Source organism: Carya illinoinensis, chromosome 16 (assembly GCF_018687715.1).
Source record: "Carya illinoinensis cultivar Pawnee chromosome 16, C.illinoinensisPawnee_v1, whole genome shotgun sequence".
NCBI classification, from domain to species: Eukaryota; Viridiplantae; Streptophyta; class Magnoliopsida; order Fagales; family Juglandaceae; genus Carya; species Carya illinoinensis.
The window spans coordinates 27,993,172-28,017,460 of NC_056767.1; the positions used below are offsets into that span (position 1 = coordinate 27,993,172).

General features: G+C 32.7%; 1 protein-coding gene across 2 annotated transcripts in view; it reads right to left on the reverse strand.

Moving 5' to 3' along the window:
• LOC122298490 (lupeol synthase-like) overlaps positions 1–23,195 on the reverse strand; it is a 34,838-nt gene extending 11,643 nt beyond the window's left edge. The window contains exons 1-18 of one of the 2 annotated variants that reach the window (XM_043108254.1): positions 23,001–23,195; positions 19,700–19,885; positions 19,457–19,546; positions 19,122–19,319; positions 18,464–18,548; positions 18,190–18,356; positions 17,791–17,979; positions 17,571–17,684; positions 17,304–17,423; positions 17,099–17,221; positions 16,892–16,990; positions 16,735–16,791; positions 16,560–16,606; positions 16,312–16,455; positions 16,024–16,201; positions 15,853–15,933; positions 15,656–15,739; positions 15,072–15,427 (exon numbers count right to left, since the gene is read on the reverse strand). In XM_043108254.1, the coding sequence (XP_042964188.1) occupies positions 15,317–15,427; positions 15,656–15,739; positions 15,853–15,933; positions 16,024–16,201; positions 16,312–16,455; positions 16,560–16,606; positions 16,735–16,791; positions 16,892–16,990; positions 17,099–17,221; positions 17,304–17,423; positions 17,571–17,684; positions 17,791–17,979; positions 18,190–18,356; positions 18,464–18,548; positions 19,122–19,319; positions 19,457–19,546; positions 19,700–19,885; positions 23,001–23,195 (2,268 nt within the window). In that variant the 3' untranslated portion in view covers positions 15,072–15,316. Of the gene's footprint in view, positions 1–15,071; positions 15,428–15,655; positions 15,740–15,852; positions 15,934–16,023; positions 16,202–16,311; positions 16,456–16,559; positions 16,607–16,734; positions 16,792–16,891; positions 16,991–17,098; positions 17,222–17,303; positions 17,424–17,570; positions 17,685–17,790; positions 17,980–18,189; positions 18,357–18,463; positions 18,549–19,121; positions 19,320–19,456; positions 19,547–19,699; positions 19,886–23,000 lie in introns of those variants that run through there. The other variant, XM_043108253.1, reaches the window with a different exon arrangement.
• Between the last annotated feature and the right edge of the window lie 1,094 nt (positions 23,196–24,289).

Here is a 24,289-nt window from a genome sequence, read left to right on the forward strand (position 1 = left end):
TGCACTGCATTTACTATGTATATATATATATATGATTTTTGTTGAAGCTGCCCATTGTTCCTTTTTGCTTCTTTTTTTTTTTTGAAATTTTTTTTATGTATCTTTTTGGAGATTAAAGTAAGAGAGGCATTGATATATAAAGTTTCTCTCATAATATTTATGAAATATTTAATATTATTTTAAAAAACCCAAATAATTATAAATGATGTAGACGAACTATAAAATCTGGATAAAGATTTTGAGAGATGTTAACCATTTTAAATTAGTACTGTTAATTAATTAATGACAAAGAGGCTGTCTGCGACAGATATTAATGACAAAGATGTTAACCATTTTTATCTTTCATTTTTGTTCTTTCCGTTCTTTTTTAATTTTTTTTCCCCACAACAACCTAATGGGTACTCAAAAGCTATTTTGTCAATGAACTTCTGACGATTCTCATGAGAATCATAGGCTTTTATAGAGATTCAAGGTCGATCGCATGATTGAGATCACTGGAAAATTGAAACAGGTCAGTCTGCTTAAGTTTTTGAAGTGTAATTCCTGTATAGTTTTTTAGGTCTATTTCCTTAGCTAGAATGTAATTAGGTGTTTATTTTGTATACTTCTTGTTGGAATGTACAGAGTTATATAGAGGAATTAGAATTGAAGTCCCGAGAAGCCAAACAAAAGGCTTCATCTAAAGATAGTTAGTTAGGTTAGTTACAAGGGTAGCCAAGTAAAGTTGGCTAGATATCAAGAATTGTACAGTCAGATATCAAGAATTGCATAGTCATTATAGTCCATCACAAGTCTATAAATAGTCCTTTGTACAGATACATTCATTAAGCATTTTGATAATGAGAATGAGTTCAGTTTTATTTTGATCAAATCCTCTGCTTTCATTTACAAATTTTACATGGAATCATCGAGAAAATAAAGATTCTTCCGCTGCTCTTCTTGATCTTTTCTTGCTTTCTTCTATGGAAAATTCCTCTGCTTCTATGGAAAATTCTTCTCCTACTGTGACAAATCCTTCTGATGATTCATCAAGTCACTATTATCTGCATCCATCTGACAATCCTGGCGCTCTTCTTGTCTTTGAAATCTTCACGGGTGAGAACTACATTGCATGGAGTATATCTATTTCCATTGCTCTCATTGTGAAGAACAAGATAGCCTTCATTGATGGAAGCTTGGCTCAATCTAATCCTGATAATCCTAGCCTTCAAGTGGCTTGGCTGAGAGCTAATAATCTGGTGTTATCCTGGTTGATGAATTCAATTGCCAAAGAGATTCGTGGCAGTCTCCTCTACTTCACAAGTGCATTTGATATCTGGGAAGAACTCAAAACTCGATATCTTAGAAGTGATGATCCAAGAGTTTTCACTTTAGAAAAGTCTCTTAGTTCCATTTCTCAAGGCTCAAAATCTGCTAATGAATATTTCAGTGAATTCAAGGCTTTATGGGATGAGTATATTAGCTTTCGTCCTATTCCATCCTGTAAGTGTGGAAATCTGGTTAGATGTTCATGTAACATTTTAAAGAATCTCACTGACCGTCAACAATCTGATTATGTAATGAAGTTTTTAGTTGGCTTACATGATTCTTACTCAGCAATGAGAAGTCAATTATTGCTTCAATCCCCATTACCTTCCATGAGCAAGGTTTTTTCTTTGTTGCTTCAAGAAGAAAGCCAAAGATCATTGACTAGTGCAGTTGGCATCAATCTTGACTCCCATGCTATGATTGCTGCACAACCATCAAGACAAGCATCAACAAATGGAGTTAGATTCACAAAGCCAAAAGGAAAAACAGATGTGATATGCTCTCATTGTGGCTATTCTGGCCACCTTGCAGACAAATGTTTTCAGCTAATTGGTTATCCACCTGGATGGAAGGGTCCACGAGGCAAAAGATCTTTTCCTACATCATCTGGAGGTGCTGTTCCAAGATTGCCCATTGCTAACAATGTTTCTTGTTTGGAGCAGAATCCAAGTATTTCCAACATGATTTTTTCTCAAGAGCAAATTCAAGATTTACTTACACTTGCCAATAGCCTATCAAACTCAAATATTAATCCTATTGCAACAGCTAATGTTGCCTCTACCTCAGGTAATTTTTTCTCTTGCAACACAGTTTCATCATCAAAGAATCATTCCACTTGGATTCTTGATACTGGGGCAATAGATCATATGATCTGCTCCCCTCATCTTTTTGATTCCATTACTATTCTCAGTACACCTTCCACAGTTCATTTACCTAATGGTCAATCTGTTCCTATTATCTTTACTGGAAATGTGAAATTTTTACCCAACATAATTCTGCATAATGCCCTTTATGTTCCTGCTTTCAATATCAATCTTATTTCAGCTTCAAGATTGACTAAAGATAATTCAATTGGATTGTTCTTTCTTCAATTCAAATGTATTCTGCAGGATCTCAGCAAATGGAAGATGATTGGGCTTGCTGAAGAGAAATCTGGTCTATACCATCTACAAAACTTCACTGCTGAAACAAACAATACAATGTCTGATTCTGTTATTTCTTCTACTTCTTTAGCTGAAACTTGTAATACAAATTCTGATGTATGGCATTTTCGATTAGGACACATTCCATCTGCAAGAATGCAAATCATTAGTTCATTTGATTCTTCTATAAAAGCTGCTCACAATCATGTCTGTGAGATTTGCCCCTTAGCTAGACAAAAGAAGCTATCATTTCCTGTATCAAACAGTCATTCTAATAAAGCTTTTCAATTAGTTCATTGTGATATTTAGGGTCCCTTCTCCACTACATCATATTCTGGTTATAAATACTTTCTAACCATCATAGATGATTATACAAGGTTTACTTGGTTGTTTCTTATGAAAGCAAAAACAGACACTCAGTTTCTACTCAATAGCTACATTACCTATGTTCATACTCAATTCAACACAAACATTCAAACTCTTAGAACAGATAATGGTCAAGAGTTTAATATGCCTTCTTTTTATCAAGAGCATGGCATTATACATCAATTATCATGTGTTGAAACACCTCAGCAAAATGGTAGGGTTGAAAGAAAACACCAACATCTATTGAATGTAGCTAGAGCTCTTTTGTTTTCGTCAAAACTACCTTTGCCTTACTGGACAGATTGTGTCTTAACTGCCACACATCTTATTAATCGTACTCCTTCCTCCATACTCAATAACCAGACCCCATATTACCTCTTATTTCAAAAACTACCAGATTATAAGCATCTCAAAGTCTTTGGATGCTTATGTTTTGCAAGCACAATTACAAGCAATCGAGACAAGTTTCAACCAAGAGCTTCCAAATGTATATTCCTTGGCTACCCACCTCACATAAAAGGATACAAAGTTCTTGATCTACTCACCCTCAAAACCTTTGTATCTAGAAATGTGGTCTTCCATGAGTCAATTTTTCCTTCTATTCCAAACACCATCCATACATCTTTTGTTTTTCCTGATTTCCCTCAAATCTATGACTCAACAGTCCCAAATACTTCTTCTATATCAATTCCCTCAAATACTTCCTCCAATACTTCTGCTAATACTGAGACTAATACTCTTAGAAGATCTGAAAGAGTTAAGCACCCACCTACATATCTGCAGAATTACTATTGTGGTAACATGACTATGATTGCTTCAGCAGCTCACGTATCTCCCAACTGTTCTCCTAGTAAGCCTCATTCTATTCTCTTTTTTCTTTCTACTTCCAAATTATCTCCTAAACCCAAAGCTTTTGTCTCTGTTGTTTCTTCTATCTTTGAGCCCAAAACTTTCAAACAAGCCATTCCACACCCTCAATGGCAAGCTGCTATGGCAGATGAAATAAAAGTTCTTGAACTTAATAAAACTTGGGATCTTGCCATTCTACCTCCAAATAAAACTGCAATAGGTTGCAAATGGGTATATTGTGTGAAATTTAAAGCTAATGGTATAGTTGAGAGATACAAAGCTAGATTAGTATCAAAAGGGTATACTCAACAAGAAGGCCTGGATTTTTTTGACACTTACTCTCCTGTTGCAAAAATGACAACTGTGCGCGTCTTACTTGCTATTGCTGCCATAAAACAATGGCATTTACATCAACTTGATGTAAATAATGCCTTCTTGCATGGTGACTTGAATGAAGAAGTGTACATGCAATTACCACCAGGATTTTCAGCCCCTAATGATCCTCGAGTTTGCAAACTCAGAAAGAGCTTATATGGTCTGAAACAGGCCTCAAGACAGTGGTTTTCTAAACTATCTTCATCCTTACTTCAGTTTGGTTTTACTCAAGGCAAGTCAGATTCAAGTCTTTTCATAAAACAAACTTCAACTAGTTTCATGGCCTTATTGATATATGTGGATGATATTATAATTGCCTCTGATAATCTTGAGCAAACAGCTACTGTAAAGAAATTTTTACATGATTCCTTTACCATCAAAGACTTGAGTGAGTTGAAATATTTCTTGGGTATTGAGGTGGCTAGATCAAACAAGGGCATCACTCTCTGTCAAAGAAAGTATGCTCTAGATATCCTCCAAGACAGTGGCTTCTCTGGTTGCAAACCTGTGGCATTTCCTATGGAATCGACTTTAAAGCTCACTGCAAATGACTCCACTCCTCCTTTATCTGATCCTGCCTCTTATAGAAGACTAATTGGCAGACTACTCTACCTCACAATCACAAGACCTGATCTAGCTTATTCAGTGCAAGCACTCAGTCAGTTTATGTCTAATCCTAGCACCATGCACCTTCAAGCTGCTGAAAGGGTTCTAAGATAAATAAAAGCTACACCAGGTCAAGGCATTTTTCTATCTGCAGCATCTACCTTGCACTTAAAGGCCTATTCAGATAGTGACTGGGGGGGCTGTCTAGACACTAGAAGAAGTGTCACTGGATTTACAGTTTTCATAGGTGACTCTCTTATATCTTGGAAGTCAAAGAAACAACCTACTGTTAGTAGATCCTCAACAGAATCTGAATATAGAGCCCTAGCTTCTACAACTTGTGAACTTCAATGGCTGGTTTATCTTTTGGCTGACTTCAACATAGTTCATTCTCAAGTTGCACTACTTTACACTGACAGCAAACCTGCCTCTAATATTGCCTCAAATCCTGTTCATCATGAAAGAACAAAACATATCCAATTGGATTGCCATTTGGTTCGAGAAAAACTACAAGAAGGCCTCATCAAGATCATCCATATTCCTTCCAAACATCAGCTAGCAGACATCTTAACCAAACCTCTTGGATCTCTTAACTTTCATCATCTTCTTTGCAAGATGGGAATGATTAACATCCATTCTCATCTTGAGGGGGGGTGTTGGAATGTACAGAGTTATATAGAGGAATTAGAATTGAAGTCCCGAGAAGCCAAACAAAAGGCTTCATCTAAAGATAGTCAGTTAAGTTAGTTATAAGGGTAGCCAAGTAAAGTTGGCTAGATATCAAGAATTGTACAGTCAGATATCAAGAATTGCATAGTCATTATAGTCCATCACAAGTCTATAAATAGTCATTTGTACAGATACATTCATTAAGCATTTTGATAATGAGAATGAGTTCAGTTTTATTTTGATCAAATCCTCTGTTTTCATTTACAAATTTTACATTGTCTACATGGGCTATGCCTACTTCATTCGTATGAATAAAATTCTCTTATTACTTATAAAAAAAAAAAAAGTTTTTTGTGTCTGTTTTGGCTCTTAACTGCAACGTATAGCTTGGTTTTTACCAGTTAAATCATTGTATAATGAAGGATATGCTCATTGTTCATTGTAATGCCATATACTGATGCTATGTTTCCTTTTATTTTGTTTCAATTTTGGTATTTGTGGAGTTAGTTTCAAACCTTTTTTTGATCGGTAAACAAGAATAAGTTGCAAACCTAGTCATGCTTTACGTTCAATAAAGCAAAAAACGAGAAAATAGCAATTCGAGGTAGTAAAAACTTCTGCAATTCCGCTTTTTATTATTTTTTGGTACTTTTAGCTCTTGCTTGATGTTATTGTAGTTATTTCCTGTTATTATGACTAGAAACTGATTATTGTGCCTGATGTATCTTTGTTTCAGTCAAAGGAGGCTAGGAAACAATGATAAATGACAATTAGTTTTGAGAGAGAATAATCTGACTGGTAACTCATTGAGTTAAGCCCCAGCAGTTGCATGCATTACTATTTTTTTTGGTCGGTAAAAAAAAAAAAAAAAAAAGTATGCATGCAACTGATAGGGCTTAACTCAATGAGTCATCCCCTATCTATAATATTTTATAATTATATTTTAAGTATTAATCTATTTAATTAGAGTACTTAAATAGAATTAATAATACATTATAATTCTTTAATTAAATATTGTATAAGTATATTTTAAGTATTTATCATCTTAATTAGAGTACTTAAATATTTTCAAATATTTAATTATAATTTTTTAATTAAAAATTTTATAATTATATTTTAACTAATTAATCTATTTAATTAGAGTACTTAAATATTTTCAATAATTCATTATAATTATTTAATTAAATATTTTATAAGAATATTTAGAGTATTAATCTATTTAATTAGAGTACTTAAATATTTTCACTAATACATTATAATTCTTTAATTAAATATTTTATAATTATATTTTAAATATTAATCTATTTAATTACAGTACTTAAATATTTATAATTATACATTATAATTACATTTTATAATTACATTATAACTATCATCTAATTGATACTGTTCGAACAGAATTCTAGCCTCAAATGATTCCGTTCAAACTGAGTAAATTCAATTCGAACGGTATTCAGAGTGTTTGAATGGGACAAACCCAGAAACCAGTCACAAAAAAGAGTAAAAAATTGAACCACAAAACACAATTTTCACATACATGATAGCATATTTCAATACAATATATTGAAAACTATATGATTATCCCTAAATATGATTATTAAATAACTTAGAAAACTATAAAAACTTACTTCTAATTTTTGCAATCCAATAAAAATATCAATCCACAACCTATATATGCATAAAACACAATAAACCACTATTCTATCCCAACAAATAAATGCAACAAATATCAAGATACTTGTAAACGAAAATCGGAATGAAAAATAACAAAAAAAACATATTACCTCTTGTCCTTGTCTTTTCTCTCTCAAGAATCTCTTCTCTCTCACTTCTTTCAAGCTCTCTCTCTCCACAACACTCTCTCAAAGCCTCTGCCACCCTCTCTCTCCCTCTCTCAAACTTCAATCCAAATGAAAGTGAAGTGAAAGGATCGAGTCAATTATATAAACTGCGAATTCTTTCCACAATATTTTTCCGTTTGAACTAATAATATTAAAATAAACTGTCTTAATAAAGCATAACTCAATTTCTCAAACTGATTGAAATGAAAATCACACAACAAAGTCACTAAGTTCATAGTCTGCTTCTTCTAAGCCTGACCCACTTGCTCATATTGATCATCATCCTAACCTAGGTGGAGTTTTAAGAAAAATAAAAATAAACAAAAATGAGTCGAAGACTCAGTAAGAAACTCATCACAATGTAACATAATAACTGGAGGATTTTTCATAAATCATTTCATTCATGCTGAGAATCTTTAAAACATGACTGATTATGCTTATGCTTATGCTTATGATGTGCATGACTTGTCTTAATTATCTAAATTAACTAATTATTCTGACATATCTGACTGATCTAATTTTACTGAGATGATTGGCCAAGACATTTAACTCTGTGTGTAAGATTATGCACAGTCCCACATCCTACTACAGCAAGGGGAGCTGCTGAGTAGTACTCTGGTATACTACGGTAGACCACACTTGAGTCTGTGGCTTGCACTCCTACCCCCATCCGAACTACATGGTCATTTGATTAATTAATCTGATTTAACTGTTCTGATCTTATCTTGTACTTGAACTTAAAATAGCTTATGTGTGTTATGCGAAATGAGATGTATGATATATATACTGATATACATAACTTGTAAGTTCTGAATCTAAACATGATGTCCAATGACATGATCATGACCTGTGCTGAGTGATATGCTGGCATACATCATGACATGCATGGTACATAAAAATGGCTATCAATAAACTGGCTTGAATAATACATATATGAGTTAAACTGTAATGATCCTAATTCATGATCCAATTACTTACCTCGCTGCACTGCTTCCTTAATCTCACTTCGTAGATCGTCACCTATATGAAGTATTTAAGCGTCACCAAATCTGTCTGAAACAATGTGTCTTAACATTCTGCTGAATTAATACAATCAAGCTTTATACAAAAACATTGAATCATACTTATCATATAATTAAGTATGATAATTATACCGATAATTTGGCGCGAATTTTCCCTCCAAACAAAAAAAATTCGTTCGAACAGACTTTATCTCTATTCAAACTATTTTATATTCATTCGAACAGATAATTATAGAAATATATAAATATACACATAATGCACCCAATATTATTATTAGTATATGTTAAAATACAATACACTATATAACACTAAGTGTCACTAATAGCAAAATACTAAGTTTCTTATCAATCTATAATATTAAGTATTACTAATATTATAATATTTTATTTAGTTTCACTAATAGTGTTATACTTATAATTAGTATCACTATAAGTATAATACTAAGCGTCACTAATAGTATAATACTATCTATTATAGTATAGATAGCATAAATATATGAAAACTAATAGTACTATAATACTTTATAATATATTCTAAATACTTGGTTTATTACTAATATACAAACTAAATATATTAGATATATGTATTTTATACTTCTATTTAATGCAATGTTTTACCTGAGACTATTTTATACTCATCTAATGCATAATATATATACTATTATATATATATACTAGTATTAGTAATATAAAACGTATTGTTTTACCTCTTGTACTTATATATATTTTTTATGAATTATTATATAATTTATTCAAACTTATACTCTTTCAGTTCGAACTTATACTCTTTCTGTTCAAACAAAATTACGTTATATAAGCCGCGATACAGTTTCTTCTCCATTCATTTCGTGCATCCTCTCATTTGAACCGTCCGATCGAATCCTCCGCCTTTCGCAACCACAACGCCGCCACCAACTCTGACCAACTCCTCAAATCTCCTACAACAAGAGGTATGGGTTAAATGAGTTTTATTTTAATGGTTGTTTCGTTGGTTTTTGGGGGGGGTCAGATTTTGAATCAATCCGACCCCATTTTGTTGTTTTGGAGCCAAATGACACAAAAGTAATAGGTAGAAATGATGGGGCTTTACTCTAAATCATTTCTACTAATTAAAATCTTGGATTATGGTCAAAAACTAGTTTGTAGATTTGGGACTGAGTTGACTCAGTCATGTCTGTTTGGCTCAGTCCTGTTCGAATGAGCGTAAATTCCATTCGAACGAAATTTAAGGCCATTCGAATGGAATAGAAGTTCATTCGAATGGAATTTAGGCTCATTCGAATAGAGTTTTATAAGGTCATTCGAATGACGTTAAATTCCATTCGAATGGACTTTCACTTCATTCGAATGAAATTTTAGACCATTCGAATTGAATTTTAATCATTCAAGCTAAATATGATATTTGGCAACCCTTATTCGAACGGATTGGAATTCATTCAAATAAGGGCTTGCCAAACACTGCAGCACAACATTTATGTCCTCTAATTCACTTTAATTAGATTACATAATTATTTTATAGATCAGCAGTAGACTAATGGCAAGCAACAACGGAAGAAAACGTTCCAGACCCCAGACATGCCAAAGTAGCGAAGCAGCTCCTTCTCAGCCAGCCGTGAGGCCTATATTAGTTGAGCGGAAGATCATTCTGGATAACTTTCGTGATCTCACTTAGGAGGGACGGAGCATACATGCCATCATCACCGATCGTGGATGGACCCCGATCTGTCGGCAAAGGGGCACAACATATCCTGAGATGGTCGGTAAGTTTTACCGTGCCATGGGAGAGCAGTCTGGTGATGCTCTGTGCTACAACTTAGTAGTCCGGGGAATAAATATTATCTTCTCTCCCTGCGTTATTACTGAGTTTCTTAATCTGAGGCGGGAGCCCGGTGCATATCCTGCTGCAGCAACAACGAGAACAGCGAATGCACCATCTGGAGAGGACACACCAGTCTCATCCTCATCGCCAACGTCGGATGTACAGACCGCAGAGCTAGATGCTGGCTTGGATGATAGTGAGAGCGGCGATGAGGTACCTAATGATGGTCTCACAAACGATCAGGTTCATGACCTTGTACGAGACCCTTCGGCTCCTCCATATGATGGCAGTAAAGTGATCCGACAGGTCGACTGTATAGCATTTTTCAGAATGCTTAATCTGATTGTCGGGTATAATATTGATCCGAAAAAATACAAGACTGATTTGGGATTAAGTGGGCCAGATTTTTGTTACGGTTAGGACAGGGGGAGCCAATTGATTTGGCATTATATTTATTTCTCCGCATTTAAACAGAGTCAAGCTATTCGGGTGGAGGTAGTCTACCATTTGCACTGCTGATATCTAACATTCTACTCCAATCGGGGGTTGCAGTGACTTCGACTGAGCGAAGGTCACCACAGATAGGGCCCATTAACAAGATCACATTCAGCAAGAGCAAGGGTCACTTGTCGAAGACTCATGCAGTACAGGATCAGCCTCCGCCTACTGATCCAGCTTCTACTATTGTTGCCCCTGTTGAGAGACAGCCTGCTAGGGCTATTCCGGATGAGGTACGAGCTATATTGGTAGAGCACCGCCAAATTATATTGAGGGACTTCATTCAGCCCATCATGAAGAAGTTTAAGGACTTGGAAGGACGCTTACATATCTTACAAGAGGATTCTGATTTATTTAATAAGTAGATATTGTTAGTTATTATTTTACTTTTTTTATGTTGTATAGAACGGCTAACTCTTTTTGGGATGTAATTAATGTATGGTTTTTATTTTTAGTGTTTGCTAGCCTCTTTATTGTTAATTATATTTTCTTCTCATTATACTTAATGTTCACGATAATTGAAAAAATGACACTATCTTTAAAGTAATATTTATTTAATTAAAATATTTTTAAATTAATTACATAAAATTAATTTATGAATTCGTAAATATTTTAATTCATTGTAAATCATAATATATAATATATAGACATTTTTATTTACTTTGAAAATGATAAAAAAATTAATAGAAAAAATATGTATTTTTACAATCTTAACAATATATCTTTTCAATTAAATAATACCGTCCGAACAAGGTAATATTCATTCGAACCAATTATATTGAATTCGAACAGATTAATTATCTGTTCTAATTAAATTTTATTAGTTCGAACGATTTAGATTTTTAGAGACGATCTAATTTGTCCCAAAATTTTCGGTTCAAACTAATATGTATTAGTTCGAACGGATTTATAAGGTTCTTTATGTTTTGAGACGAATTTCATATCTGAAAAGTATTTTTATGAAGGAAATTTATTTCATTCCTAATAAATTTCATCTCTAAAAATTAAATTTCTTGTGATGAATAATGTAGACGAAGTATAAAATCTGGGTAAAGATTTTGAGAGATGTTAACCATTTTAAATTAGTACTGTTAATTAATTAATGACAAACAGTCTGTATGCGACAGAAATTAATGAATTTAATTACCAACCCTAGAGTACAGAGGATGGGTCCGGCCATCTTTGCCATAGCTTAATACGGCCGACAACGTTAATATCTTCATTAATGCAATGCAAAAGTAATTTTGGAAGGACTAAATTTTCTCTATAAAATATCTTTATATAATTCTATTTTAAATAACACATTTTTCTTTATTTCTTTTTTTTTTTTTAAAAAAAGCTGAAACTTTTATAATTATTTTACAGGTTATTTTCTAAAAAATACTCTTCAATCTTCTTTAAAATAAACTTGTACAAATTGTTGTAAAAAAATTATGGCCGTTGTATCGTTACTTTTCTTCCGCTTAAACAATTATTTATTAAAAATGAAAAACAATTATATATTAGTTGGTTAAGTATTAAAATTAAAAATATTTTGCCGTTCCGTAAACATTACTGATTTTTTATATTTATGTAAATTTTCATTATGTGCATGATATGAATGTGGATGGTATGTTTTACACACCGATTTAAGAAAAGTACAATTATTTTATAAATTAATAAAATATTATTTAAATTGATCCCCTAAAATCGTTTATATACCGAAGCTGCTGATAAGAACATAAACTTGATAGCAAGTTTTGCAAATAACAATAAAAATCCGGGTTTAAAGAGATATAAATTAGGAAAAATATAGTTGTAAGCATAATTATGCACTAATCGGTGTACTAATGTAATGTGATTGGTCAAAAAATAGATTTTATTGAAAACAGTATTAATTTAAATTTTAAATATGAATAAATCAATATTGATATATAAATTAATACGCGACTGTATTTGTATGCAACAAAATTCTATAAATTAACCACAAGTTTTTATCGAGTCACAGTTCATAACAGGGTAGTTGTCCCCTCAATTTGCGCACATGGTGTACTTGGCCTAGTGCAAAATATTGCTCTTTTCATTTTTATTTTTGCCTTTTATTTCAAATATTTTTAAAAAATAAAAAATATTTAGTCACTTCTTTAATTAATAAGTAAAATAATTTTTTTTTTAAAATAAATAAATGCATTAACGGTCAAAATGAGTAGAAAAAATGAGAGTATATTAGCATTATTCTTCATAATAAGTATTTACCACTAAAGTCGGCGACTTGGCATAACTATTTATCGACCAGTCGTACCAAGCTACATTCATATCTTACTTTCATCTTTATTTTTTAGCATGACTTAGAGGAAGCTTAGAGAGTGAGATGAGATAAAAGTTTTATGAATAATACTAGTTAATAGTAATGAGATTGTTTGAGTTTTGTTTTATGAGGTTTTAGAAAAGGAGTAAAAAGAACTTGAATAAAAAATATCGTAAAATTAAAATATTGTTAATATAGTTTTTTAATATTATTTTTATTTATAGATTTAAAAAAGTTTAATTTTTTTTATTTATTTTATGTTTAAAAGTTTAGAAAAATTGAAATGATTAATTTGAAAATATTTGTATTTAAGTGATGTTTAAAAAGAAGATGAGATAAAAATTTTGAGATGAAAACTTTTTCCAAACAAGCCCTTAGACATAAACTTTATCTATCAACTACTCTTCAAACTCACCTGAAACTCATTATTTTTATTTTATTTGAAATTATTAGTATTCATTTATTCTAAAATATGAGATATTTTAGACATTTTATGTTACGTTGACTATTAAAATGTCTAGAATATATAGCTCACCTTTTATTTCACTGTTGCGAGCTGGATAGGTTTTCTAGTTGTGATTAGGGGTGATAATATGTTACACGATACGATAATAAAGAGTTAGGATTTAATTAGTCTTAACGGGTTCGGGTCAAAACGGGTTGACCCGTTAAGACACAATATGACACGTTAAAAAAGTTAAAGTTACAATTATATCATCTACCTAAAAGTAAAGTTGTTAGAATTTTAATTTTGATATTTTTATTATTTGAGTTGTAATTTTAGACTTGTAGTTAGTTTTATAATTTTTATATATATTGTGATTTTAACATTTATATATAATTATGTTAAATTTAATCAGGACAAACGAGTTAATGTCGAGCCTATTTAACCCATTTACGTACCTAAATAGTTTGAAACGCTATTTCGTAATATTTACTAATGGGTCAAAATAGGTTAACACGACACGACCCATTATGTTAACGAGTCGTGTTAGGATTTGAGATTTTGACACGATAAACTTAACGAGTTGGGTTAGAGTTGAACTATATAGTATAATATATATGTTTTGACATGACACGAACACGATCCGTTAACACAATTTGACACCCCTAATTGTGATGCACATCAACAAACTGTTCCTTTTCTCTGGTTAGATTTCATTGGGCTTTTAATCAAAATTAACTTGTTTTTTTTTTTTTTTTTTTTTGGAAGATAGCCGTTTAAGTGCTCATCTAAATTAGAGAAACACTTTAGTTATAAAGTAATTTTATAAAAGTAAATTAACAAATTGACATGATTTGATGTGATATGTTAGATTATAAAATCTATTTTTATTTTAAAATAGATCTAACGTATTATATAAAATTATAACCGTTTGTGAATTTATTTTTATAAAATCTGTTTATGATTGTAGCTCTTATCAATAAAGTAACAAGAGACTCTTGTCACGGGACTCTTGATACCCGTATGGACTCCATGAGAGTCCTGTGATTCTATCATATTTACTCAACTCTGACTAACTACTAGAAAATAAACAGAATCAAGCCCGAAAAAATGAGTGAGCTTTTTGAAGTTGGTTTTTATGGGCGATTTCAATATATATTACAAAATTAAGTTATGGCCAATTAATTACTACATGTTTACGTGCGTTATTGTCCCATTTTCATCCATTTACATCGTAGTCATGAATTAATTTTATCATCATTGCGTTTGTTTTATCATTTATTTCAACATATTCTAGCACCATTAACTTTAAAATGTGACAACCCGATCTACGTTTGTCAATCCAACGGTGCATGTTTCCTATTTGAATTTAAGTTAAATAATTTTGGAGTGGGGTTATAACGAGAGTGGCTAGAGTTGGGCTTGACTCTATTGGGCTGCTTAAGTTTGGCTCAAGCCTTTAGACTTTTGAGTTGGGTTTGATTGGGCTGCTTCACCCAGAATAGATCTAGTTTTGTTTTGGGCTTGGACATCATGTTTAGTTTTAAATTGCCATGTAGCTAGAACATGCCTGTAGCCACCACCACAAGTAAGACATAGTTATATATATAACAGAATAATATTACCCATATATAATTTCTTTTACTTGCATTCTCCCACCATCATTAAATAATTGAAGACTATATGTTATATTTCATTTGTGGACTAAATATTAATTAATATCACGTCAAGAAATGTCGAGAGAATGGTATTAAAACCAATGATAAATAGAATATTTCTACATAAAAAGAGAAAATCAAGACCCACATTGGAGAGAGAGAGAGAGAGAGAGAGAGAGAGAGAGAGAGAGAGAGAGAGATCATTTCATAAACTAAAGGTAAGTATGTACATTGAAGACTCTTTTATTTGGAGTAGCTCCACAAAAAAGTATTATTACATCACATTATTGAGAAGTGAAATGTTTTAAGAGATGTTTACAAAAGAAGCAGCATTTATGAGATATTTTACACTTTCGATCAAACAGGACATGCATATTCTAGGATTGGATCTAACATTATCTTCTTGCATGCGCATTGAGATAATTTATTTATTATGCAAGTAAAACTCGTACGCGGTATTCCCCAAGAGCCCATAAGGGGAATATGTCTCTATATGCTGCATAGTTTGATCCACAATACCTAAAATACACCCCTGTGATTTCCTGCAGTGGTACATTCCCAATAATAACCTTCATTAATGCTTCTACTTGGGATATCATAAAATTGTTTTTATAGACATGATTTGTATAGTCATAGGTTGCGCAAGCCTTGCACTAAGTTAGCAAATCTTTAATGGTGAGCTCCACTTTTTTTCTAAGGTAGTGTATTGGATATGCATATCCTAGATCTGTATCTAAGATTATTTTGGATAAACGTGAAATAATTAATACCTGTTGAGGGAAGTCACCATCTTCCATTTGTGAGTTGATCAATACCCTTATTCCACGATGAATTGGTGTTGGGTCTATCTCAGCCTGAATTTGAATATTTAAAAGCATTCATAATTAATCTACATATGCAAGTGTATTTGTTTTTCGAAGTGTTAAGATTGAAGAAAACTTTGATGGAGAAAAGTAAAGACCTATACCTGTCCTCCTTCAATGAGTGCTAATAATGCCCATGCAGTTTGCACAACATTTTCTTGGTCACCTTCTACATTTGTCCACACCTGTTTCAAAAAGATACATGATTTCGTGACTCCCTTCATTTTGCATCCCTTTTTTTGGATATGGCTTAATCTGAGACAAGTTGTTGATACCTTGTTGTGGCTTGATAGGTAACTCTCTCCCCATCCACCATTTGGTAGCTGCTTTGATATCAAAAACTTACAAGCTTTGCGTATTGCTGGACAATTTTGATAATTTCTTCCACAAGATGCCAATCCTGATATAGCAAACCATGTACCATAGGTGTAGCAAATCCCCCAATTTCCATACCTGTTTAATAGCTAAAAGAGTCAGTACTTCAGGTAAAAAATCAATTCTGCAACTATGCATAAAAGATATTATTTTTTCAAGAATCCAATGCTCGAGAAACATAGAGTTACCATGATCCATCAGGTTCTTGTACGTCTTGGATGTATTGAAGGGCCCGAGAAATGCTACTGTCTATCTCCGTCCTTCGGTGTTTAGGATAGAATTTCCTAAAGATTGCAAGACCTTGAAGTGCTGATGAAGTGCATTCTACATACCTATATATATATATATATATTATATGGTGACAATTCTCATGTTAGGAAGAAAATATGACCAATATTGTGGCAATTATTGTTCTGATAAAGTCATGTCATCTTACTCTCGCTCAAAGAGAGGATCCTCAAAAACTTCAGTAGGGTTGAACTTCTGAGAAAAATATAAACAAAATTTATGTCAATAAGTGCAGAGTTAGCACATTGATTTCTTATCATAATTATGAACATATTTGTGTTTTATGAAATTTGAGATATTAGAAGCCTTATCATAAAGCTAACTTGCATCCAAGGGGATGCTCTCCGAGGCTCCCATGCTGGGAAACCACCATTTTTACTCTGTAGTGGCAATTGAAAGAAAGTCATTACTTATAAGGTGAAACATTTTAAAGATGAAAATGAGTAAAATACATAATGTATAGGTGGGTTGAATTCTTACTTGTAGTGAAAGAATGACATTCACGGCATCATAATACCGCTGAGTCTCCATTTTTTCCCCAACTAAGTCAGTGGGCATTTGGGAGAACAGGAGTGTAACCTGCAGAAGAGAAGATTTTGCTAAAACTCAAATTCTTCCTTCCATACAAACCTTGCTCAGAATGTGTAATTTTTGTATAAATGTTTATCGATAGCATTGAGACATTACCTTCAACCCTTCTCCTGTGACATCAGAGACTTGCCAACCATAGTCCTGCATTGAGAGTGTCCAACATCCTTTAGTCATGTGTCTATGCATAGCTTTGAAGTCCCCAGGAGGGTCATCTTGGACCTAGAAAATAACCATAATTCAGTTCATAACATTCTATTCCATAAAACAATGTAATTAATGGATATTTGAAAAATATTATGACCTGTGAAGCCTTTATAAATTCATGCGCTTTACGTAGTGTTGGCCCGTACACTTCACTTAGATTACAAGACATAATAGCTTGAATAGCAAAAACTGCAAGCCATGTCTGACAGCCTAAACCCTTCATCACCCAAATCAAGCATCATTCAGTATATTTCTAGGAGAAGATAAGTCTTCAAATGGGTTCTTTAGGCTTGACTATGCAGGAATGATTTAAGTATATGTGATTGCATGAGCATTCTTACTCATTTATGGATGATCATTTTACCTGAACTTTTAATCCATCTTCGGCAATCCAATAGTAGTCTGGAAGTCTGGCTAAGTGAAGCTTGTATGCCTCAGAATTTGGATCATCAACCCAACGGGCAAACAAACATAAAACCTTTCAAAACCGAAGTTACCTTTACAAATTTAGTACATTGAGTACACATCAAATACTTTGATTAAAAGTCTTTGATTCTGGTATAATTGAAGTACTAGTTATTGACCTTTTCAACGCATCCAATGCATAGATATCTACTGATCTCGTCCTCATAACGAACATGACCAATGGCTGCTTTTATTGCCCTCTCTCTCACCCATGAAAAGGGCCAACGCTTGAGAAGAGGTTCGGCTACATGTTGAAGAAAATCCCATGCCAAATCTTGTAATAGAGGATGTGGATAGTAGAGATCCTCCTATTTTATTAGCACTTCAAATGAGATCTAGGTATGCATGTATGAGTTTCACCATAAGACTTTTGATAATTACTTATGCAATTAAAAAATCTATGCCCACAATAATATTATCTGAGTCGAACATATTCTTTTTTGAAACGTTTGGAAAATTGCTCATAACCAGGTTAGAGACTGGAAAACAAAGACAAAAAAGAGGACTATTCTACAAACCTTTGCAACAGTATTTCTGGCTTTGTTCCAATTAATTAGTTCATAAGGCTCGTTGTATAACTCTCGGCGTATTGATTTAACCAACTCAGTGATTGGACCGACATACCTCTTCCCATATAGATAAGACATTGGCATGTACACTAAGCGACAATAGCATAACATTTTGCCTACATTTCACATAAGTAAAGGCCAAGAGGATTAATTAGAACAACCAGACTTGCTGTGACATATTTGTTCTTGAAATAAAGTGTAAGAATGAATCACAAAAACTAACTTGGACTAAAGGGGATGGAATTAGGAAGAAGCCAGAACTCTGGGGGTAACAGATTACATCCACACCATTCATACGCTCCTAATACCTATACATGAGAGGAGAAGTTATGAGTTTTCACTTGACAGATAAAACAATAAGATTGCTGTATTATGATAAGGTAAATATATTTTGTAGAATTCAAAGTGGAAATGCCTCCATCATTACGAATTTAGTCTTGGAAATGCATGAACTTTTACTGTATGCAGCCATTACTGCTGCATATTTTTTTATAAGAATCTCGGCAGTGATATTTCATTACATATTTTCTTCTCTTAAATAACTTTTTTCTTGGCTACTGAAAATGACATGCTTGCTTACTTTTGTTTCATATATATATGTATATATATGAGATGATTTCGTGCTTATTATTTAATCTTTCAACGAGGTAAACTAAGATTCATAGCTTTAGTTCCTAAAATGATTGAAACTATTAGTGGTTTATTTTTAAAGAAATGAAAAATCTGAGTTTTGTTTCCTAAAATCATGAAAACTAATTCTGGTTCCCTAATAAAAAAATATAATCTGTCTTAGTTTCCTAACATATTGAAGCAAGTTCTAAGTTACCAACATATCCAATTTAGTGAACAGAGTTATAGGAACTCCTAACAATTGTTCATACCGAGACCCAAAATTTCCCCCATGATGGCATCGCCACAATGCCGCCATGGTTGAGCATCCATTTCCGGCCATTAGCCATGGCCCCATTTTCACCATCTTCAGGTCCCTCTCCAAGTAACCTTAAGGCAATGTAACTCAACGCTGAGCCAAACATTGTGCTTTGGCCCACTATATGGAAACTCCATCCTCCATCTTTATTCTGTCCAACAAACACAAATAACTATGTAAGTTTAATATCTAGATAAAATTCGGTTTACTAGGTCTGTTTTATTTTTCAAGAATAAGTTTCCTAAACCTTTTTTGGTTGGCCAAATGGTAAGTAACTCGAAAACAAACCTGAGTGTTATACAAGTATCGAGTAATTTCCTTCCGATGATGTGATGAAAGAACGGTACTAAGATCTCCAGTAATGTACAATGCCATTACCTGCATTTGGTAATAACTTCAACTAAGTAACTTGGAAACAAACTACTCAAGATAATTCATCTTTGTGCAAGTTTTTGGACTAAAAAAAAAAAAAAAAAGCAAAAAAGAAAAGAAAAAGAAAACATTTCAACAATGATTTGAGAACATACGTACCAAGGGTGGAAGGAAAAACAATGGTCCACCGAATTCAGCAGGCCAGTGGCCATCATGAGCCTGAAGGGTGGAAAGGTTGTTTAGTGCTCTTCTCACTGTAATTGTCACTGCTTTCTCTGTTATTTCCTCTGTTTCTTTCACTGTTGCTGGTGGTGGCATTGGCCTACGCGGGTTCTCCTTTCTAAGCTGTGAGTTTCAAGTGGAAAAATCAAAGACTTCAGAGTTAGAAATCTTCAAAATCTCAACACAGAGCACAATCCATAAATTCGAGCAAGAAATTAGTTTGACAAGCTGTCATGTCATGGTCTTCTTTTCAAGTCAATTACTGTTTCCTTTCTACATAAGTTGGGAGAAGGGTGTAAATTTTATGTAAAGACAAACCATAATATTTTTTTTTTTTTTCATTACGTTCAAATCTTTACAGACCCAACTCTTCAACTTCGTACTTTCTCGAGGATGACATTATTTTTAAGGGAGTAGTCATACCCGAGATCTACTAGGAAAAACCTATGTTATTAATTTATTTAAGTTTCTTTTATGTATTTTAACTAAAGGGTCTTCATTAATATGATTTTAACAAATATAAATTTTTTTATATTTAAATGAGATTTAATTTTCAGAAATGAGATGAGATAAGTTGATATAAGTTAAATAAAATATTATTAGAATATATTATTTTTGTATTGAAATTTAAAAAAGTTGTATTGAGATTTAAAAAAGTTAAATTATTTATTTTATTTTATATAAAGATTTAAAAAAATTGTAATAATTAAAATAAAATGAAAATTTTGTAAAAACAAATAAGTCCAGAAAAAAAGAGAGAAGAAGGGTATACTCTTATTTTTGGTGTTGTAGATCTACCCTTTTGTATTATTATTGTGCATTATTAAGTTTAATCAATCCCCCGTTGACTTGGTAGGCGAGGAAATATCTTCCCCTTACTCTCATTTCAGCCGTTCATCTCTAGATTACTTAGCCCAATCGAGAAAAGCCACTTGCTTATACGAAGCCCTTTGTTGTCGGTTTCTCCTCTTCGTGCGCTTCATCCCAAGCACTCCTGTAGCCCGTCTCTTGCATTCCAGAGACTAAAATGAGGTGGGCAGCGGGGGCCCGTACCCCACTACCTGGCCACCGTCTGCTGCTCGGCTCCACATTTATAAAAAAATATTTTTTATATTTATATATATAAATATATTGTATATAAATTTATACAATTTATTAAGAACTTAAAATTGTATTCAAATTATTAAATTGTCTTAGCTTCCTATATAAAGATTGGTTTAGAGGTCAAGATAATTCAAAATATAACTTTAATGAGTTTAAATTTTTTTGTATTTATAAATCTTAAATTATAATTTAAAATTATATTATAATTTAGGTCTAAAATTTTTTTAATCCAAAAATAATTTTTTAGACCCAATGGGTATGTTGGCCTAGGCGGGGGTGGGGCGGATGGCCTTTTCCCCACCCTGGTAACCAGACCCTTTCCCACCCCGCACTATGTGAGTATCACCCCTAGTAAAATCTAACCAAAATCTCTTCAAGAAGAGTAACCAATGCAGATAAGCCTCTGATTTTGAGTTTTTGTTTAGGGATTTTGGATTCTGTACGTGCAAGATGTAACCTAGGGTTTTCTCAAAAAATAAATTATGTTTGTGTTTCCAGCCGGGAGTCCTTCAAATTCCCTTCTATTTCCTTGTTTTGATGCTTAGATTTGCATCTTGAGAGGAAGAACAAGCCAGGTAATACTCTTAATCCCCAAGATTTTGCACGGTTGATTTTATGCTAAGCAAACCGTGGCATGCTTTTGGTTTTCCAATTTTTCTGCTGCTGGCCGATTGATGCGAAGTGGCTTCTAGATTGATTTCTCACTTGTTTCCTCTAATATTTGTCCTAGTTGGGTGGTAACCGAGTAGAGGAAGAGTAGCTAGTGCCCAAAAACCGTGCACCATAGCTTGAGAAGGTAAAAATGGAATTTATGCTCTATTTTTCGTGAAACCATGCACCTTCCTTGCATTTTCTTGAATTTAAATCAAGTTTTAACTATGTCAATCCTTTGTTTTATGTGTTAAATTAATGGAGATGAGAATGTATTTATTTTTAAACACTTTCCTCAAGGTTTATAGCCTTAGTAGGCCACTAATTATAAGAATTTTAATTAAACTAGTAAGCTTACCTTGGGAATTATTTCTGAGTTGCCGAGGGCTATACTTATTGTTTATGCTATGTTTTTACAAAAATATGATGCTTCTTCTCAAGTTTTCTTCAACTCTAGCATTGTTTATTTATGTAGTTGAGATTGTGGTTAAGTGAGGGATGTTTAAGAGCATGAATGTTCTAAAGCTACTAACTGTCCTTGAAAGTGTAGAAAATTCTGCTTTGCACTTTTTTTTGGAACTTAAATCAGTCCATTTCATTTCCATTTCCGTTGTTCCTTTGCATCCTTTGCTCAACCAAAGTTAACTATTTGTATGAAAAAATTAAAAACAAGGGACAAAAACCAACCATCTTGCAAGCTTTAGCTCTTTATTTAATTTGGTTCCCACATGTTACTAAAAAGCTTTCAAATGCATGCCCTCTTTGATGAAAATTTCAGATTTGTGATACCCCCTTGTTCCATTTCATTCCTAAATAAATTCCTATCATTTGTACGTTCTTAACCCATAATCCGCATCTATCTTTCATATAGAAAATTCAATGGCCTTTACTTGACAACAAATATGCTATTAGTCACTTTCATGAATTTCTTTAGGATGCTTGAAATGAAGAGTTTGAATGTTTTGATTTAGTGCCATGTGTGGTCGAAAGTTAAATGGGTTAAGGTTGTGTTTGTAGTTGATATTCCCTAAGTGAAGAGGAGTTAAGGAAAGTACTTAATTCCTTATTGGAATAGTTAAGGGTTTTGGTTATTGAAGCTTAGAGTAAAATGGATATTGATATATTCATTCCATTTCAATGAATAGGAATTATTCAAATACAAAAAGGGACCAAGAGTGGGGCTCGGAGGTAAGTAGCTACGATAATGAGAAACAACATTTTCTTCTATTAAATACTTGTTTTATTCAAATGCTTCTTTGTGATGAAAAGTTAAATGTATATAATGTATAAGCCTTCTTGGTAGCCCATTCTAGGGAGGGATTGTTACACTACTTAATTAAATATTATTGGCCCACTAATTTATTTGTTTTTTCCTTAAAGCATCTAATATATATTAAACTATAAAGATCCACTGGCTGACTAAATTAACCATATTATAAGAGAGATTAATACAAGAGAGATTAAGGGAGAGAGAGAAATTGACCTGCATCCTCATCAAAAGATCAGAACTTTGTTTCGTCTTATATCGATTTTTCTTGTACTCCTCACGGGCCCTTTCAACTTTAGCATGTTCTTCGGGAGTACCTGCATTAGGGTCGAATTCCCAGTATTCTCGCCCAATAAAATTGTTTATGCTCACCAAATCGGGCCCTCCTTTAGAGATCTTCAACTTCCACATCTTTTATGTTGTCACAGATGACCTAGCTAGTTAGATTAATCATACAAGATGATCAATACCTTATAATTAACTCTTAAAAAATTATATTAAAAAAAATCTTCAAATATTATATCCAGGAAGCAAATTATGTTTTAACAATTTTTTTATTAAAAAAATCTCAAAACTTACACAAAAAGCAATAAAAACTACTTTCCAAAACTTTTCTAAAAAATACTTCAACAATTAATAATTGTCCAATCAAAAAAATGAACTATTTACAAAAATAAAAAATCTCCAAACTTTATTTGACATCAAATTAAGAATTATACTTCATTTGTTTTAAGGGCTTTGCATAGGATAGGTCAAATCATATCGCATGCATGGTAGTCTGAGTACTCTCGGCGTGGACGTGAACGTACGTGGGGCGTAGTTGGATGCATGAGATCCAAAATAAATTAATAATCGACGTATATGCAACAATTTACACTACAAAATAAATTCATATACTAAATGCATGCATTGGTCAGGTGTCACAAGTAATGACAAATCATTAAAAACCTCAAAATTTAGACCCATCAAACAATTATTGGGTGGTTTAGGATGTCAAAAAATTTCTAAAACTATAAAATCAAAATTTTATTCGATTATATAATTCGTCTAGCCTATGCTTTCTTTTTTACAAGAAATTTGTTTAATCTATCCTTTATTTTTTTACAAGAAACTTGGGAACTTTTGTTTAACTGATTGATCATTACTACTAAATACACGTGCGCAAGTGCCACACAATCTTTTTAAAAAAGAGTTGAGTCTACTATATATTAAAAAAAAAATCATGTAGGTCCTGATTTGCTCATTTTTTTAAATGAATTGTGCTGTACTTACATACTCTATGGCTACAAATATCATTTCTCTAATTTATTGCAAGAAATATCATGTTTTTTCATAAATGTTTTTGGTGGCAAAAAGAATCATTTTTTAGGGAAAAACCCTACTTCCACCAATTTTATTCAGGGAACGATTGTGGGATATAAGTCGTTGTAAAAAGGATTTTATGCCACAAAAGGCCTAACTCGTGGAAAATACCAAGCTATTCACACGCGACAATAGCCTACTAA